The 19626-nt window shown below is 35.8% G+C and overlaps 1 protein-coding gene across 5 annotated transcripts in view; it reads right to left on the reverse strand.

Moving 5' to 3' along the window:
- Window positions 1-19626, reverse strand: part of PDS5A (PDS5 cohesin associated factor A) — a 134295-nt gene that overhangs the window by 32250 nt on the left and 82419 nt on the right. For 3 of the 5 annotated variants that reach the window (XM_059887860.1, XM_059887861.1, XM_059887862.1), the window contains exons 17-24: window positions 16000-16115; window positions 14014-14259; window positions 9586-9691; window positions 7361-7521; window positions 4156-4279; window positions 3226-3384; window positions 1276-1344; window positions 67-203 (exon numbers count right to left, since the gene is read on the reverse strand). In XM_059887860.1, the coding sequence (XP_059743843.1) occupies window positions 67-203; window positions 1276-1344; window positions 3226-3384; window positions 4156-4279; window positions 7361-7521; window positions 9586-9691; window positions 14014-14259; window positions 16000-16115 (1118 nt within the window). The remainder of the gene's footprint in view (window positions 1-66; window positions 204-1275; window positions 1345-3225; window positions 3385-4155; window positions 4280-7360; window positions 7522-9585; window positions 9692-14013; window positions 14260-15999; window positions 16116-19626) is intronic. The other 2 variants (XM_024993544.2, XM_024993545.2) reach the window with 1 other exon arrangement.

Here is a 19626-nt window from a genome sequence, read left to right on the forward strand (position 1 = left end):
TTCTTATGTAAGCTCTACCAACATCTTGAAGCTCAAAAAAAAATTGGAAAGGAAGAAAAATCTCACCTGATCCTCTTCTGCTCTGTCAGGTCACCCTCACTAACCAACATTGCTGATAATAACCGAAGAGTTGAATTGGCAGATTTAGACTGGTTGTTTTTCATACCCAACAGCCATCTTACCAGAAGTTTAATTGCCTGTACCTATAAAATATTAACATGCTAAAAAAAGAAAGCAACTTAAAATTCCACTTAAAGGGAAGATTTATGTTAATTAACGAGATTACTTAACTGCCAGCAGACATGTTTTATTAAACAAGTCTGTAGGATAATAATAATGAGAACTAATACTTATTCTGTTTATGCCAGGTGCTTCCCCCAGATTTGTACATTTATTATTTTATTTAATCTACCAAACAACTCTGTGAGGGAGGTATTCTTATTTCTAATAAGTAAGGCAACCTAAGACACATTACTATGATAGATAGCATACCCAGGCTCTGGCTTCTGAATTCAGACTTTTCACACCTGGACACTTGCTTTTCAAATCATTTAAAAATACTGATATTTTTCTTTTTTAAATAACTAAACTACACAGATTGTAGTGGTTAAAAATAACTAGACAGACTTTAATATTTCTTATAGTACTGAAGAACTATTTTGATCAAAAAACCCAGGAGATTTTGTAATTATCTGTAGTCATAATTGCTTGGAGCCTTATACTCAAGACTGTTATGAAATGTATGCAAGAACTAGCAAAAGAATGTAGATATCATTTACTACATTTATTTATCGACAACCTGGAAAAAGGAACTGATGGAATAAATGATGCCTATGAAGCTATTCAAGGTGAGATAGATTATCAAATAAGATAATAAAGAAGTTTTGTTTTAAATCCCAAGACTACCACTTTAAAAATTAGCTTTACTGACGGATAATTTACATCTATCAAAAGTTACCAATATGATGACAGTCATTTGTTTTTGCCAAATTAATGTTCATATGCCTGTAGATAAAAAGTGGTAATGAGGCTAGACCTGAGGTGCTTCTGACATCAATATTCTACAATCTCTATGTAAAACAGCCTCACTGAAATCATTTCAGCAAGGCAGGAAGATCCACAAAACATGCTGACATATATCTATATGTAACTTCCTTCAAGGACAACTGCAATTTGAGAAACACACAATTTTTGGTTTAAAAATAAAGCACCTTATGCTTTTTAAGTGTTAGTTTTATTTTAGCATAACAGTCATCGAGTTCTACTCAATTTTACCTTTGCTAGTACTTCAGGGGAAACCTCTTCATCTGGAGACCATAATTTTCCATTCTTCTCACCTGTTGACTATAGAAAATTGAATAAATTTAACTTTTAGAAAAAATTTTTAAATTTTTCTCATTAAGGTTTCATGCTGAACAACACTGTGCTCTAGGAACCCCACAAGAAAGCCATCAAATAGGGACTGGAAAAGAAAAACAAAGTTGGAGGGCTAAAACTTCCTGACTTTGAAACTTAACTTACAAATCTATAGTAATCAAGATAGCATGGGTGGTTCTGACATAAGTATGGACACACAGACCAATAGAACGAAGCAGAAAACCTTCACGTATACGCTCAACTGATTTTAAACAAGAGTGCTAACACCAATTATTGGGAAAACAACAGTCTCCTCAACTCCTCAATGGTGCTGGCAAAACTAGATATAGCCACAAGCAAAGGAATGAAGCTGGACTGTTATATCATATATGAAAATTAACTTTAAACCTGGATCAAAGATCTTAAGAGTTACAACTAAAAAATTCTCACAAGAAGGTACAGGGGGAAATCTTTTTATTCTTGGATTCAGTATATAAATATTCAGAATATATAAAGAATTTTTACAACTCAACAACAAACAATTCAATTCAAAGTGGGCAAAAAACTCAATATTCAAAGAAGATATATAAACAGCCAATAAGCACATGAAAAAAAAAATCACTAGCCATTAGGGACACAAACCAAAACCACAAGATACTACTTTACAACAAGTAAAGAATAAAAAAAAAAAAACCAAGTAAAGAATAAGTGCTGGCCAAGATGTGTAGAAAATGGAAGCTTTGTGTATGGCTGCTGGGAATGTAGGTATAGACACTGTGGAAAAATGTTCAGCAGCCCCTCAAAAAGTTTAGCATAGAATGATCATATGATCCAGCAATTCCACTCCTAGGCATATATCCCCCAAACCAGGGACAATGTTCATATCAGCATTATTCACAACAGTTAAAAGGTAGAAAACACCCAAGTATATATCAATAGATGAATAAACAAAATATAGGTTAAACATACAATGGAGTATTATTGTGGCACAAAATGAAGTCTTGAAACCATTATACTGAGAGAAATAAGCCAGACACAAAAGGATAAATATTGTATGATAAGAAGGTAATAAGCAAATTTATAAAGCACGCAAGTAGAATAGATGTTACCAGAGGTTGGTGGGGAGGAGGTAATGCGGAGTTACTGGTTAACGGATGTAGAGTTTCTCTCCAAAATGATAAAGTTCTGAAAACAGGTAGTGACAATAGTTATACAACAATGTGGACGTATATTTTGGATGGTGGCTTGGAGCACTGTGGAGATGTACTTGGCTTTCCTGGGTTACCCCTTGTTGTATATGGGTGTATACATATGTTATCAAACTTGTTTGTTTTTAATAAAACAAAAAACCAGTAAGAACATGGGTGTGTATAATGTAAGTGAACTGTACACATAAATGGGGTAAAATGGCAAAGTTTATATTGTGTATATTTTACTACATACAAAAAACAACCATCTTAAAACAGAATTTATGAACAATCAAGCCACCACTTGTGGCCAGCCTTGTCTACCAGTAGTACAAAGAACAATACGAAACTGAGTAGGAAATGAAACTGGCCATGCTTGCAGCCTTCACTGCTGTATTCAACTGGAGGGAGGAGAAAGAGGAAGGCGTGAACTGGCAGGTATTTTTTTTTTGAGTTTGAATACTGAGGGTTCTATTTTTTACTTCATGATTCATCTATCTCATGTTCTCAATTTTTTCTTAAAGAAAAATTCTAGTAATAGCTACATAGCAAGATGTTATTTTAAATAACAAAAAAAGTAAAAGAGAATCATACACAGAGAAAAGCAGACGTGTTGTTTCTGTGACAAATAAAGATGTTAACAGTCTTAATCTTATGATTCTAAATTTAATGAGAAACTTACCCTGTCATTCATTAGTAGATCTTTAACAATAAAATTTGCTACTACAGATTTCATTGGGGAAGCAAACTGATCTGGTGCTAACATAGAAATGTGGCCCAATGAAACTAACGGAGTTATAAGTTGTTCTGGTACGTCAGCATTCAGACTCCTACTGAGTGGCTATAAAAATAAAACAGTCAAAATTACTAGTTTGTTTTATAGACATTGTACAGAATAGTGTATGTTCCCGAGTCCTCCTGAATTTATTGTGCCCCCCAAAAATCTGTTCCAAAGAGATGATTTACAGTAACTTCAGTTATATTAGACACTTGATTCTTATTTCACCTATTGAAATTTAATAAGATTGAAACAATGTAAAAAAAAAGGAAAAGTAAAACCCACATAAAATAAAAACAAGAAAATTCTTCCACGGTCAAATCAGCCTTATTTTTAAGTCAGTTATGTTGGTGGGTTTCTTGTCCTGTGGGAATATTTAAAATGACCATGGATCATAATATTTAAGTCCACTGGGTTCTGTTCATATTGTATTCAGTTTATGACAATAGGAATACCTTTCTAGTAGTAGAATCAGGCAAAGGATCATACATAAGGAAAGGCAAACAAAACTAATTTTCAAGTAGGGTTGTCGGGTCCATAATAGCTTCTCAAGCTAAATGGACCACTGAGCCAAAAAAGCTAAAATTAAGTAAAATAATGTAACACAAAATACATAAAACACCCTTCAATGTGTAGTATTTGAACATATAGTCTGATCTAAAGGCTGGGAATATCTAAAGTGCTGAATAAAATAGAGTCCCTGCTCCCATGGAATTTATATTTTAGACTGGGACTAAAGAACTTAAAAAAAAAAAAGTGACTCTTTAGCTTCATCAAATCAGAGAGAATAAAAATAAAAATCAACAAAAACACATCATATGTAATTATATATACCTCAAAAATCTGTGCAAGCTGGACTTCTTTATTTGTGAATATGGCATGTATACAGTGAACAGCCTGTTTTGCTTGGTGTGGAGTTCCTCTCTTTGCTTTCTGATGTAAAATGGGAATTAAGGTCCTGGGGAAAAAAAAACATCATAGTTTATTTTTAAAAAGCCCATAAACCACAAGTAGTTCTTTTGGTTGTCTCCTACTTCATCAGTAACTATTTGGAGGTACGCTCGAAGAAAGCTTCTCTTCTAAACTTCCTGATCTATAAAAAGATTTAAAGCCCCTTTCCCCATCCTCAAGTACAATATAAGAAATACAATGCCTCTAGAATAAAAGAGCTACTCCAGAAAACAATTTTCTTTTTAATGTTACTCTTCATAAGTATGCAGAAGTAAACAAGCCACCTTTAATTTATAATCTAAAATTGCCCCATGCCATATTTTCACATTTGTCTTCTAACAAAATACTCCTAAATTTTCCACTTTCCTCTCACAATCCTCTTCAGTTGTTTTGAAGCAGCCATGGGGAAAAAAGTAGCAAAAGGTCAAATTTTATTAAAAAACAGGTAAGAACATACCAGTGAGAGAAAGTATGCAAATAAAGTATGGCATGTTTCTATCAAAATATAAAAAATTGGCATATACATCAAATGGATAAGATAAAACATTCATATAAAATATACATCAAAATGTTAAGTGACTCTCTTCATTTATAGTTTCTAAAGTTTCAGCTTTTTATAATGAACTTAAGCATTTTTTTTACATCAAAAGAAAATTTGTAAGCCAAAACAAAAATTTAGGAAAAGATACTTGCTATACATCTGGTGTAATACTACTACTTTATAGATTATAAGGTCAATGATATCAAATCAAGTGCAATAGTGAAAAAGGGTCATACTATAATAGCGGTCCTCAACCTTTCCGGCACAGGGGACCAGTTTGTGGAAGACAGTTTTCACCATGGATAGGGAGGGGAAGATGGTTTCAGGATGATTCTCAAAAGAAGCATGCACATGTGCAGTTCAAAGAAGGGTTCGCGCTTCTGTGAGAATCTAAAGCTGCTGCTGATCTGACAGGAGGCAGAGCTCAGGTGGTAACACAAGCAGCTCTAAATACAGATGAAGCTTTGCTTGCTCCCCTGCTGCTCACCTCCTGCTGTGTACTGATCTATGGAATCAGTACTGATCTGTGGCCTGGAGGTTGGGGACCCTTGTCTTATAATAATGGAAGGCTAGATATAAACAGCAATACTCTAAACCTTTATGCACATCAATCAAAAAACTGGAACATATGCTAGTCAGTGTGAAGTCTACCTTGAAATTTATGAATGTGCCATATTTCTCTCCATACAGTTTAGAATAATGAAAAGGATTTTCATGCACAAATATCAATACATTCCTTGACTGAGCACTGTTGAAGTCTTTCTTTCAAATTCATTTACCAAGGTAACGGTTCTTACAAATAAGACCAGTTAGTAACAAAAGAAAGTAAGAGTTTTGATCAAACTGTCATTAAATACATTATTAATTCTTCTTAGCCTAATGAAAGGATGATGCATAGGTCAACTTTAACCTTGCTCCTTGTTTTTCTAGTGTGCTATAATCCAGTTACACCGCCAGGGTTGTTATTGAGGTCTGCAGTGTTGTGCTTCTCTGCTTTTTCAATAATTCCGTCCTTCCTTCCTGACTAGTCTTAAGAAAAGCTATGACAAACCTAGATAGTATATTAAAAAGCAGAGAAATCACTGCCGACAAAGGTCTGTATAGTCAAAGCTATGGTTTTTCCAGTAGTCATGTATGGATATGAGAGTTGGACCATAAAGAAGGTTGAGTGCTGAAGAACTGATGCTTCTGAATTGTGGTGCTGCAGAAGACTCATAAAAAGTCCCTTAGACAGAAGATTAAATCAGTCAATCCTGAAGGAAATCAACTCTGAATATTCACTGGAAGAAATGATGCTGAAGCTGAAGCTCCAATATTCTGACCACCTGATACGCAGAGCCAATTCACTGGAAAAGACACTGATGCTGGTAAAGACTGAGGGTAGGAGAAGGGGGTAACAGAGGATGAGATGGTTGGATGGCATCACTGACTCAGTGGGCATGAGTTTGAACAAACTCTGGGAGATAATGAAGGAAAGGGAAGCCTGGTATGCTGCAGTTCACGGCGTCACAAAGAGTCAGATACCACTTATCGACTGAACAAGTCTTAAGAACAAGAGGTTTTAGTCGTCATGTCCAAAGTTACCTCTTCTACTGTTCCTTCTGGGATAGAATTCCTTTAAGTACATCCTTCACCTTTAAAAAAGTATAGATTTTCCCATTTTGTAAAATTCACAGTAACTTTAGCCCACTGTGTCATTTTTTCTATAATGTACAAAGATAAAAATTATCATTTCTAGAGTATAAACTCCTTGACAGCAGAGACTGATAGTGGTAATCTTTTATATTAGCCACTACAGTGCTGACAATGAAAAGGATATACAATAAATGTTGAATTATTTCTCAAATTAAACTATTAGCTCAAAAATCCAATAAAAACTTAAGGAGTCATGAATTCTCTTATTCTATTAATATATCATGAGGAAATTGGGTTTGATTTGAATTTACCTCAAACCATTTACATAAATACCTTGAACATCTGAATATAATAGCTATCAGCAATGTGCTCTTCCTCCAAGACATCTCCCGTGTCTTATGTCTAAATCACACTCTCAGTACAAATTCTGATCCTAAGGCAACCTCTTAAAGCTGCCAAAGTAAAAATACCAAAATGTACTTCATTCGTATGAGGAGAGGGGAAGTAATCTAGAGAGAGAAAAGAACCATGACCAACAACTAAGCAAATAATGAACACTTCATTAAGCACCTTTGATTATATAATTCTTGAGTGAGATATGAAGGCAGTACCTACTGAATTTGGAGTTGGAGAAAAATAAATTAGAAAGATGTATTAATCCTAAATTCTGTGGTAACTTTTGATAATTAATATTAATATTTAAAATAAAAGTTTTATGTTGTTCCTCCGCCCATATTCAAATGGTAGAGGAGATAAGTCAGACAGAGAAAAGATGAAAACAGAGGATACAGAAAAGCAGCTTCTAAATAAAAGTCATCTTTCCTCCTCCGTATCTTCCTAAGAGAAACAATGACCCTAAGATTCCCACACTTGGAAAACTCTTGTGTTGATCATAAGAAAAAGCATACTCACGACCGTATCTGGGGTAGGTCTGTTTCTATTTTGTGGCCTGTGTTTCTAAAAATCTGTATGGCGGCTTCTGCTACCTTGTCATCTTCCATTCTGAGGCACTGCAACAGGGACTCATATGTCTCTGCAGAGTGGAACGAGGTAGGATGTGTGAAAGACAGAACCTAAAGGAACAGATATAATGTTTTAAGTTCACACAATGGTTATAATCCATTAAAAGAACTGTTTTCTACTAGAAATAAAATTTTAAATCATGAGCTGCATATGCTAGCAACACAATCAAGATTGTATCTTGTAGCCTCCCTGGAGGCGAGTTGTGGCTAACAGTTCTTGACCGACAGCCCTGGTCCTGTTTTCTTCCCTCCCTCTTAGTCTATTCTGATACGGGGAATGTGGGAAATGTGGCTCCTTTTTCATGGGAGTGATAGATGGGAACAAAATGCTAACACTAGGCTTTATTTCACTGGCAAAAGATACTCTATAAGAAAATATTTTAAGTGAAATCCATCACAAAAAATTTACTCATAAGTAGTCATTATTGGAAAATTTTAATCATGAGAGTCCCTTGGACTGCAAGGAGATCCAACCAGTCCATTCTGAAGATCAGCCCTGGGATTTCTTTGGAAGGAATGATGCTAAAGCTGAAACTCCAGTACTCTGGCCACTTAATGCGAAGAGTTGACTCATTGGAAAAGACTCTGATGCTGGGAGGGATTGGGGGCAAGAGGAGAAGGGGACGACAGAGGATGAGATGGCTGGATGGCATCACTGACTCGATGGACGTGAGTCTGAGTGAACTCCGGGAGTTGGTGATGGACAAAGAGGCCTGGCGTGCTGCGAATCATGGGGTCGCAAAGGGTCAGACACGACTGAGTGACTGAACTGAACGAACTGAAGTCATTATTGGAAAATTTTAATCATGATTACAAACATACAAATAATTGTTCCCTTTATTTATTAAGACATAAGTTCTAGGCTATCTTTAAGGAATTTCTATCTTTAAGTTAGAAATAATGTGTCTACAAAGTTTACCTTCCATGAAGCAGAAACAATTTAGTCAGCCTGACACATGGAATAAGGCCTAAAAGAAAAATAAGGAGGTAGGGGAATGGAGTATGTAGCCCTCATTAACTTATTATATAAGAATTTTTTAAATGGGTTATAAAGTGGAGAGAGAACTTTGGTAGGGTTCAGAGTGATAATATTTACTTATGAGGTTTTAAAAATTCAGAGAAAAATGAGGATTTAAATTTGAAAAGCTGAATCAAACCTATTAAAAATGTTTGCCTTAAAGATGATTTTCCTCTGTAAAAAAAAATTTTATTTCCACAATCTGGAAACAATCTTGTCTTCCATCACTCCTCAAAGCAATAATTCTAACTACTCAGGCTACATTCACAATCCCTAAAACATGTCCTAAATTATTCTCTTTGATGATGCTGTGCTCCCCCTCTAGATTAAATTATGTCTCTTACTAATTGTTCAATTCTCTGACCTCTTTGGCATCTGTTTACCATTTGTTAAAAAAAAAAAAATCCCAATCAGATAAATGATGTCTTACAGTAATTCCTGTGAGCAATCCTACTAACCAATATGCAGGTTATTTGAAAGGTAAGACTAAATCATTTAGCACATACTGTTATAAGCATAGCAGGCATGCACATGATGAATGAATGAAACAGCAAAACTCCAAAAATATTATTTTATAATGTAAAATAATTACATTAGTATAATTCAGAAAACATGTTATTTTTATAAAATGCTGTATTACAAATTTTAATCTTTTGAATACTTCCAATGAAATAAAGCCTGACCCTTGCATATCTTTAAGGTGATTCATATTATAACTGCAGAATACATATGGCATCTAGAAAAATGGTACTGACGAGCCTAGTAAAGAACAGACTTGTGGACACAGCTGGGGAAGTTGAGGGTGGGAGAAATTGAGAAAGTGGTATTGACAAATATACACTATCAGGTGTAAAACAGTCAGTGGGATGTTGCTAAATAACAAAGGGAGCCCACTCAGCCGGGTGCTCTATGATGACCTAAAGGGGAGGGACGAGGTGAGGGGAGGAAGGTTCAGGAGGGAAAGGATATATATATATAAAATTATGACTGATTTGCACTGTTGTATGGCAGAAACCAACACAAAATAGTAAAGCAATTTTCCGCCAATTAAAAAAAAAATGACTGCAGAAAAGACAAGCTGTTTTAAGACAAAATACCTTAAGAAGTTCAAGTCCTGAACGAATAGCTGTATCTGGACTTACACCCTCCTCTTCGTCATCTGCTGTCCCTTCTATTGATTTATTCATCAGTTTTACCAGTGCACTATTAAAATAAGACAATCTAAATTAGTAACACTACTAGATTAGTAACTATATCTTAATTGCATTGTAGTAGACATATACAGACTCTATGAACATCAAATTAAATATTTTCTGGAAGAAAAAGTAATTTTGTGATTTTTTAAACTTCCCTCTCTACATGACAAATGAGCTTATTTTTAGTTTATCTTCCCATCCATGTATAACAGTAATTCTAATGAAAAGCAACAAAATTGTCAAATGTATCAGAAGTGTGTATTTTTAAGTATAAGCAATGTAATATTCATATCCATAAATGGAGATCATTTGAAATTTTAAGAAAAACGTTAGGATAGCAGTTGCTAAATAGACAAATGAGAACTCACTCAAAATAAAAAACAAATAGTAAACACATAATGAGCAAAGGCATTGAATTAATCACATAATTAATTTATTGCATCACTAATACCACTCCTAGAGATTTATAGCAAAGAAATTGAAAGCAATTCATGAGAAGCATTGTGCTCTCTCTATATATCCACACACAGAATCAACAATTAAAAAGTATTTAATGTTCAACATTATTAGTTTTTCAAATACAACTAACCACCACAAACTAGAAACTACCTGTTCAACAAGATACTATTTTAAGTTAAAACAAACACGATCTTCGTTCTTGAGATTTCATTTCCTTGTTAGTGATCTCCCAGTACAGGCAAATATTCAACAAACTTAGCTTTCACCCTACCTCAAAACAAACCCCCTTCCCCAGTAGGTGTGTGTGTGCTCAGTTGTGTCCAATTTCCATTAGGAGTCACTCCTTATTCACCTCCAACTCCTTCAGCCCTAAGCATCCTCTAATCTACTTTGTGCTGCTATATATATTTGCCAATTCTGAATACTTCATATAAATGGAGTTCTCAAGGTTCATCTTCCCCTGGGTCAGGAAGATACTCTGGAGGAGGAAACAGCAACCCACTCCCGTGGGCTACACTCCATGGGTCACAAGAGCTGGACACGACTGAGCACATGCCCACACATACGGTACCTCCAGGCTTAACTTTTGGAGGACTGTCCAACTGCTTTCCAAAGCACCTCCAACATTTACACCCATTAGCAATACATGAAGGTTCCAATTTTTCTACATTCCTTCCAACTCAACTTTTTGATCATAGCCATTCTAGTGGGTATAAATAAAGTGGTGAATCACTGTAGCGATATATACATAAAACAACTGTCATCACCACAAAAACCTACCTTACACTTCTTCTGTGGTTAATTCCCTTTTCCTACTCTGGCAATAACTGATCAACTTTCTGCCACTAGAATTTTACCTTTTATAAAATTTTATATATTTTGTGTTTGACAACTTCTATGTGACATAATGCTTTTGAGACTCCTCCATGTTGTTGCATAGGATCAGTGTGAACCACTGAAATGAACTTCCTCTCTATTGCTGTTAAGTACTTCGTTGTATAGATATACCACAGTTATTTTTATCCAATTACCAACTGATGGACTTCTGGGTATTTACACTTTAAACACAAGTAGCGGTGGTGGTTTAGTTGCTAAGTCATGTCTGACCCTGTGACCCCATGAACTGTAGCCTGTTAGGCTCCTTTGTTCATAGAATTTCCCAGGAATGACTACTGGAGTGGGTTGCCATTTCCTTATCCAAGGGATCTTCCTGACCCAGGGGTCAAACCTGTGTTTCCTGCATTGCAGGTAGATTCTTTCACTGTTGAGCCAACAGGGAAACCCAAAGACATAATGACGTCTTCCTTTCTTATACGCGGGGCTTCCCTGGTGGCTCAGACAGTAAAGTGTCTGCCTACAATGCAGGAGACCTGGGTTTGATCCCTGGGCCGGGAAGATCCCCTGGAGAAGGAAATGGCAACCCACTCCGGTACTCTTGCCTGGAGAATCCCATGGGTGGAGGAGCCTGGTGGGCTACAGTCCATGGGGTCACAAAGAATCGGACACGACCGAGTGACTTCACTTCACTTTCTTATAGGCAAATGTCTAATATTGGGATTTCTGAGTTGAGACAATGTTGAGATAATCTGATGCTAAAACAAACTGCTTTCAACATCACCAACACACTGTTAGTTACGTATACATCAACACTTTGTATAGTCAGCAATTAGAAAAAAAATTTTTATTTTTGGTTATGCTGTGTCCTTGTCGCTGCTCAGACTTTTCTCTAGTTGCAGAATGCGGGGGTTACTCTCTAGTGGTGGTACACAGGCTTCTCATTGCGGTGGTTTCTCTTGTTGCAGAGCATGACCTCTAGGGCATTTGGGTTTCAGTAGTTTGGGCACAAGGGCTCAGTATTCTACAGTTTCTAGGCTCAGAGCCCAGGCTCAATAGTTGTGTGTCATATGGGCTTAGCTGCTCCGCAGCACGCGGGATCTTCCCAGAACAGGGATCAAACTCATGTCTCCTGCACTGACAGGCAGATTCTTAGCCACCAGGAAGCCCCTCTATAGTCAGCATTTTTAATTTTAGTCAGTACCCCGGAGTTTACATAAACTCATGTCCATCGAGTCGGTGATGCCATGCAGCTATCTCATCCTCTGTTGTCCCCTTCTCCTTCTGCCCTCAATCTTTCTCAGGATCAGGGTCTTTTCAAATGAGTCAGCTCTTCGCATTAGGTGGCCAAAATATTGGAGTTTCAGCTTCAGCATCAGTCCCTCCAATGAACACCCAGGACTGATCTCCTTTAGGATGGACTGGTTGGATCTCCTTGCAGTCCAAGGACTCTCAAGAGTCTTCTCCAACACCACAGTTCAAGAGCATCAATTCTTCGGTGCTCAGCTTTCTTTATAGTCCAACTCTAACATCCATACATGATTACTGGAAAAACCATAGCCTTGACTAGATGGACTTTGTTGACAAAGTAACATCTCTGCTTTTTAATATGCTGTCTAGGTTGGTCATAACTTTCCTTCCAAGGAGTAAGCGTCTTTTAATTTCATGGCTGCAATCACCATCTGCAGTGATTTTGGAGCCCCCAAAAATGAAGTCTGACACTGTTTCCACTCTTTCCCCATCTATTTGCCATGAAGTGATGGGACTGGATGCCATGAAATGATGGGACTGGATGCCATGATCTTAGATTTCTGAATGTTGAGCTTTAAGCCAACTTTTTCACCAATGACATGTATTTTTTAAAAAATTATTTCCATTTTGAAAAAAATATTCTGATTTAAGCTACTAGAAGGAAATCCCATAAAACACGTGAATTTATAAATAAAACTACAAATATGTGATAAAATTTATACATGTATCTGACTACTCATAATTGTCAGTGCATGCATTTATTTAATACGTATTTACTGACTACCTATTGTGAACTAAGTCTTAGGGTCTATCCTGGAACTACAGTGTAAAACAAGGCAGGTATAATTTGCTTTCATTACAGTGTGGGTGGGATCACCATTATTAAGTCAAAAAGTTGTATGAGGCAGATCCAAATCTTGAAGCCAGAACTATAATTCTTCTTTTCGTGAAAGCAGTATTACTGATCTGTAAATCAGATAAATAATACATACTCCAAATATTTCACAGAGTATGATGAAGCAAAAGATCATCACCAATCCAAATGCATGTTCAAAACTGCTTGGATATCTTCCATGTGTCCTTTTCTTTCCTATCCTATAACAACTGCTCTAAATCTTTATCATTCTAACTCAGGTCTCCTTTTTAAATTCTTCCACTGAGTAGACTATCTGACTTTTGACCTAAAGGAGAACAATGGAGCTTTTAGGGAAAACTGTAATTTTCCTATTTTATAACTTCCTTTAATTTGTATCTATCATTTTTTAACACCATAGGGGAAGATTTTCTTCTTACTGGTCCATTTTCTTACTGATGGTGCTCCATCATACTTCTATTCCCCTTAACCTATCTTCAACCTCTTTTCTTTTAGTATCTTAAAAAAATTATTTATTTATTTCGCGATACCGTGTCTTACCAATAGCTGTGCCCTATGGGATCTTTTGGAGAAGGAAATGGCAACCCACTCCAGTGTTCTTGCCTGGAGAATCCCAGGGACGGGGGAGCCTGGTGGGCTGCCGTCTCTGGGGTCACACAGAGTTGGACACAACTGAAGTGACTTAGCAGCAGCAGCAGTGGGATCTTTAGTTACAGCATTCGAACTTTCAGTTGTGGCATACAAACTCTTAGTTGCAGCATGTAGGATTTAGTTCCCCAACTAGAGATCAAACCACGGCCCCTGCCTGGAGTCTTAGCCACTGGACTACCAGTAAAATACCACTTAGTACCCTTTAACGGTATTTAAATATTTAAAATCACTCCATTAAAAACAAGAAAAGGCCTGCATACAGATTTCTGAAGAGGCAGGTCAGGTGGTCTGGTATTCCCATCTCTTTCAGAATTTTCCACAGTTTGTGGTGATCCACACAGTCAAAGGCTTTGGCATAGTCGATAAAGCAGAAATAGATGTTTTCCTGGAATTCTCTTGCTTTTTCGATGATCCAGAGGATGTTGGCAATTTGATTTCTGGTTCCTCTGCCTTTTGTAAAACCAGCCTGAACATCAGGAAGCTCATGGTCCATGTACTGTTGAAGCCTGGCTTGGAGAATTTTGAGCATTACTTTACTAGTGTGTGAGATGAGGGCAATTGTGCGGTAGTTCGAGCATTTTTTGGCATTGCCTTTCTTTCGGATTGAAATGAAAACTGACCGTTTCCAATCCTGTGGCCACTACTGAGTTTTCCAAATTTGCTGACATATTGAGTACAGCACTTTCACAATTTGAGATAGCCCAACTGGAATTCCATCTCCTCCACTAGCTTACGCTAGTGACCCATACCTCCATAGGAGACGCTCAGACACAGTTCCGTGTCCGTCTCTGTGAGGGCCCTGAGTCCTGGTGCACACAAGGTTGGTTTGAGCCCTCTGAGCATCTCCGGCGGGAATGGGGTTTGATTCTAAATGCGAATTTGCCCCTCCTACCATCCTGCTGGGGCTGCTCCTTTGCCCCTGGATGTGGGGTATCTCTATTAAAAATTAATAGCAAAATACCTTTTGCTATCACCCAGCTGTAAAAAACTACCATGTTTTTCTCAGAACCTTAGCTTTCTTATTTGCTAATAAGATTAAAGGATAAGATCTTAGTTAAAAAACAAACATCACCATTACGGATTGAACTGAATACCCTAAATTCATACGTAGAAGTCCTAACCTCCAGGACACCTCAGAATGTGACTACTTGGAAATAGATGAGATTTTAATTATTTAATGAGATAATTAAGGTAAACTGAGGTCAGATGGGTGGGCCATAATCCCAAATGGCTGTTTTCTTATGTGAAGAGGAGGTCAGGACACAGACGTGTGAGGAGAGCAAAGAGGAGGTTAACTGCATGCCATGGAGAGGCTCCAGGAGAAATCAAACTTGATCATGGACTGCTACTCTCCAGAATGTGAGAATACAAATTTCTGTTGTTTAAGCCACATAGTCTGTGGTATTTTGCCATGGCAGCCCTAGCAAACTAATATGATTGGCATTTTAATACAACCAAACAGTGAGTCACGTACTAGTAATGGCTAGAACCAGGTCTCCTAATTCAAAGAAAAGAGAATCAATGAATGTTAGTCAGTAACCCCAAATGGAAAGATTTATAGCTGATGAGCTGGAAAAATGGTTAGTACAAGGTAGAAGTATTCTCAGAAGTTTACAATTGAAAATCATTAGAAATAAGTGAAACATATGAAATCATGGGAACAATTAATCAAAGACAATAGATGTCAATGTTTGTGATGCTAGCCTGCTTATTTTTTACATATTATTACTAATTTTCACACTCATCCACCAGGAGATGTTATACCCCTATTAAAGTTAAAAATAAATTAAAAACTAAATTAAAGCCAAAAATTGGTAACAGATGTGTTCTGAAAGCAGATTAGTCTAATGGCAATCTTGTGCTCCTTTCATAATGCTATTCTGTTTCTCACATATCTCAAGTAAACAGTGATGTAATACATACTAAAAAACTTTATGAGGCCATGAAAAGAGTTAAGAAAACTCAAAGGCTGATGATAGCTATAGATTTTCTTATGTTCTAGGTTTTCTTTAATGAGAACATACAAGCTAAAAATAAACACAAGATTTCTTTCTAAAATTAAATAAAAAGTAATGAAACAAACCAACGATCAGAAAAGGAGCCTGTCTTTCTTTCAACTTGAATGATACATGATATAGGTTCCCTGTATACCTTTTGAGGTCTCCTTGGGGACCCAGAATTTAAACTTACAACACTGTAGTTTCAAATTATATTTTATTTATGAATGAATTTAACTCCTAGTTTACCTGATGGCTTCTGAATCAATGTGCACAGGTGCAATTCTTTCCAACAGAAATTTGACCATCTCTAGAAAAGGATTTGTTGGCTGCTTAGGATTGGCAAGTTTCCGGGCTATTTCTCTCTATAGGAAGGGAAAGAGTTTCACTGTAAGTACGATCCTTTCATGTTTTTCAAAATAAAAATGATCCTAGGCATCAAAAGCATTTAAGGATTTAATACCATCAGATGTAAAAAAAGAAAAAAAAAAAAAAACTTTCTCTGCTTTATACCCTGACTAAAATGATATACTCATTAGGCAAGCACTAGAAAATCTAGACTGTAGAGGAAAAAAAGGGGGGTAACATGGTATGATTTATGCCTTTTGTCTCATATTTCTCTCATGAAATTACTACGTAGTAGACAATCTTTAATGCTGTATATTTTTACAACTGATATGCATTTATTTATTTAATGGCTGCACCAGTTCTTAGTTGCAGCATGTGGGATCTAGTTCCCTGACCAGGGATCAAACCTGGGCCTCTGCATTGGGAGTGTAGAGTCTTAACCACTGGACCACTAGGGAAGTCCCTTTAGTATCCACTTTTGAAAAAATTAAAATAATTTATACTGTCATGGGCATGTTTCAATGGTTTACTTCATAGTCTGAAAAAACTTTTCTTTTGGTCAACAATTTTTTTTTTAAAAGAGGAGAAGACTTTTAAGTGTATAAAGTTTTTCAGTTCTGGAAGATCATAGTTGAGTTAAAAAATGGTGACATTATATCAAAGAGTTCCTGCAAAAGAAAAGATATTATTGCTGCAAGTTTCTAAAGAATATAAGGACTTAATGATTGTAAGAGACTGAATCATCCAAAGACAAGGTTAAATTTATAATGTGTTGGGTACTAGAGAAAGAAATTTACATTAATAACAAGTCTTTTCATTGATTATTTCTGATGAATAAGTGGAAATGTTAGTTGAGAAGATAAAGCACATTTGCTTTCCAAACTATAAAGCAATATAACAAATAATAGTCACTCTATTTATTAGTTTTTTCATGAAAAAAAAAAAATTTAAGGAAATGTGTCCAAGGGGATAAAGGAAACAAATTTCTGTTGTACTTTCAGTGACTTAAAAAAAAAATTAATTAATTTGGCTTTGCTGGGTCTTAGTTGCAACACTTGGGATCTAGTTCCCTAATTAGGGAATGAACCCTGGACCCCTGCATTGGCAGCAAGGAGTCTTAGCCACTGGATCACCTGGGAAGTCCCTCAGTGACATGTTGACACGAATTAATTATGAAGGTCATATTAAATTAGATAGCATCCATGTTTGCTATTAGAGAGTAAAAATCCAAAGGACTGAGATTCAGAAGAAAATTTATTAGTCACTAGGAAGTGCTTGATTTATTTTGCAAGTAGTAATTAACTCAGCAAAGTTTCAGCATTTGAGAAAATAAATATTTTAGTCAGTGCTTAGGTCCTTATACACTTTGGTCTATACTACAGATAGATATTTAACATTAATTTTGTATTATCTTTTGAAATCAGACTTACTTTGTGCAAGTCTTCCTAAAGAGGGGGTTTTCTCCCACTTGGTATAAAGTTTACTTGCTTTAACATACGATAGTCAGTGACTGTCTAACAACAACTATGCCATTAGAAAATTGCTAGGCAAACTATATAGTCAGTATTAAAAAATGAAAGAACTAGGCATTAGAAAAGAATTATGGTATTACATATAGTACAGGAAAAATAAAGGAAATGCTAACAGGAAAAAGAGTAAATCACATTTAAGCACAGTGACAGCACTATATAAAATATACCAATGTATATAAATAATAATATATTTAAGTAATTCTTCAAACCACATTTTATGTATGTAATGTTTAGGTAATCTCTCATAACAATTATTTTTAAAAAGTATATCTGTCATAATCCTAAATGTAAGCTTATACTGGGGATAAGCAACAAGCCAAATTAGTATGTGGCAAGTAGGCAGCAACAAATAAAGTTTCCTTTACACGTTCAAAAAAAAAAAAAGACTTTCTACATCTCTAGTCTCCTGCTTCCTACCATCAATCACCCTGAGATGTTTTCCTTACATCTGCTTTGCATATACTTTCTGGATTTGGAAGCTCTTAGATATATCTGTTCTGACAAATAGCAGGAATCACGTTACTATCACTTTTCAAACTCAAGTCCTGTTTTTCTCAGACCAAAAAGTACCACTTGATTGGGTTCTTGCAAATGATGAAATATGTAGAAAGAACACTGTCATGGGTCTATTAAGATCTGGACTCTACCTGAAGCTCAGTCACTAGCTGTGAAACACTGGATGAGAAACTTCACCTCTTTAAAATGTAATCTTTATCTGTAAAATGAAGTGGTTAAACCAATTATCTCTATGGTATTTTTCAAGCCATTTCATTCTATGATCCAATTATATTAGTAGATACCCAGCAGAACACAGTATTCTGGAACTGGAATTCTAAATACCAAGAAGTAAATGAAACCTTTAAATGTTCTCAGCAAACCATCCCATTCAGAAGTGCAAAGACAAGGTTATTTTGGGCACTTGTGACATTCACATCCCTAGGTACAATGGAAGAATCCACTGCTCTCTTCCCTAAACTGGCTTCCTCCCACCTCTTCCTAATTACTACTCTTTTAAGATCCTATATGCCTATTAGACTGAGAAAAAAAAAAAAAACACATATTCCATGCTCCCAAATGACTTTGTATATACATCTGTTTATAGTCCCTATATGCCTACTAGACCCTGTATGCCTATTACACTGAGGAAAAAAAAAAACATATTCCATGCTCCCAAATGACTTTGTATATACATCTGTTTATAGTCCTTATCCCTAATCACATATTTAAATAATTATCTTTCTAGAGCAAAGTTAGACATAAATAACTGAAATGACTTTCTTTCTCTTATTCATCTGTATAAGCCTGGTCCCAAGCATAGTGTTTGGCATATATATGTAATACTGTATTGTGTTATATATGTGTAATACTGTCATATATGTGAAATACAAATTTATTAATATTTAAATCCTAAAGGGCAGTCTGGAACCATGTATTAGGTAAGATACCTATATCCATATCTATCTATATCCTCTTAACAACCCTGTGAGATTGTTAACATTTAGAGATGAAAAAAATGAATCTCAAAAATACTAAACAACTTGCTAAAGGTCACACCAGTAGTAAACGGTAAAGATGAAATTAGAAACTGTCTCATAAAATGGTAAGTAAATGAATGAATTTTTCCATGGGTATTGTCAACAACTGGTTTTCTATAAAATAGTCTAAAAATAGAATGAAGACAAAAGCCTAAACAGGAATTACCTTGTTTATAAATGTGTATATGGCAACTGAACTATTGCTGATATACTGACAAGGGTTTTTCTCATGCTGATACATGGGAGAATACACACACACTAGAAAATTCTGATTTATCTAATAAATGTCTACTAAATACAAATAATTTTTTTTTTTTTTTAAATACAAATAATTTTATCTTGCTCGATTCCTAGGACCAATCTCCCTGGCTTACTTCTCTAGTGTTTTTCCTGGAATTTGACTGACTAGTGACAAGTAAAGAGAACTAAGTCGACCACAGATGTACTCCTAGGTGATTCAG

This window comes from Bos taurus, chromosome 6 (assembly GCF_002263795.3).
Source record: "Bos taurus isolate L1 Dominette 01449 registration number 42190680 breed Hereford chromosome 6, ARS-UCD2.0, whole genome shotgun sequence".
Classification (NCBI taxonomy): Eukaryota; Metazoa; Chordata; class Mammalia; order Artiodactyla; family Bovidae; genus Bos; species Bos taurus.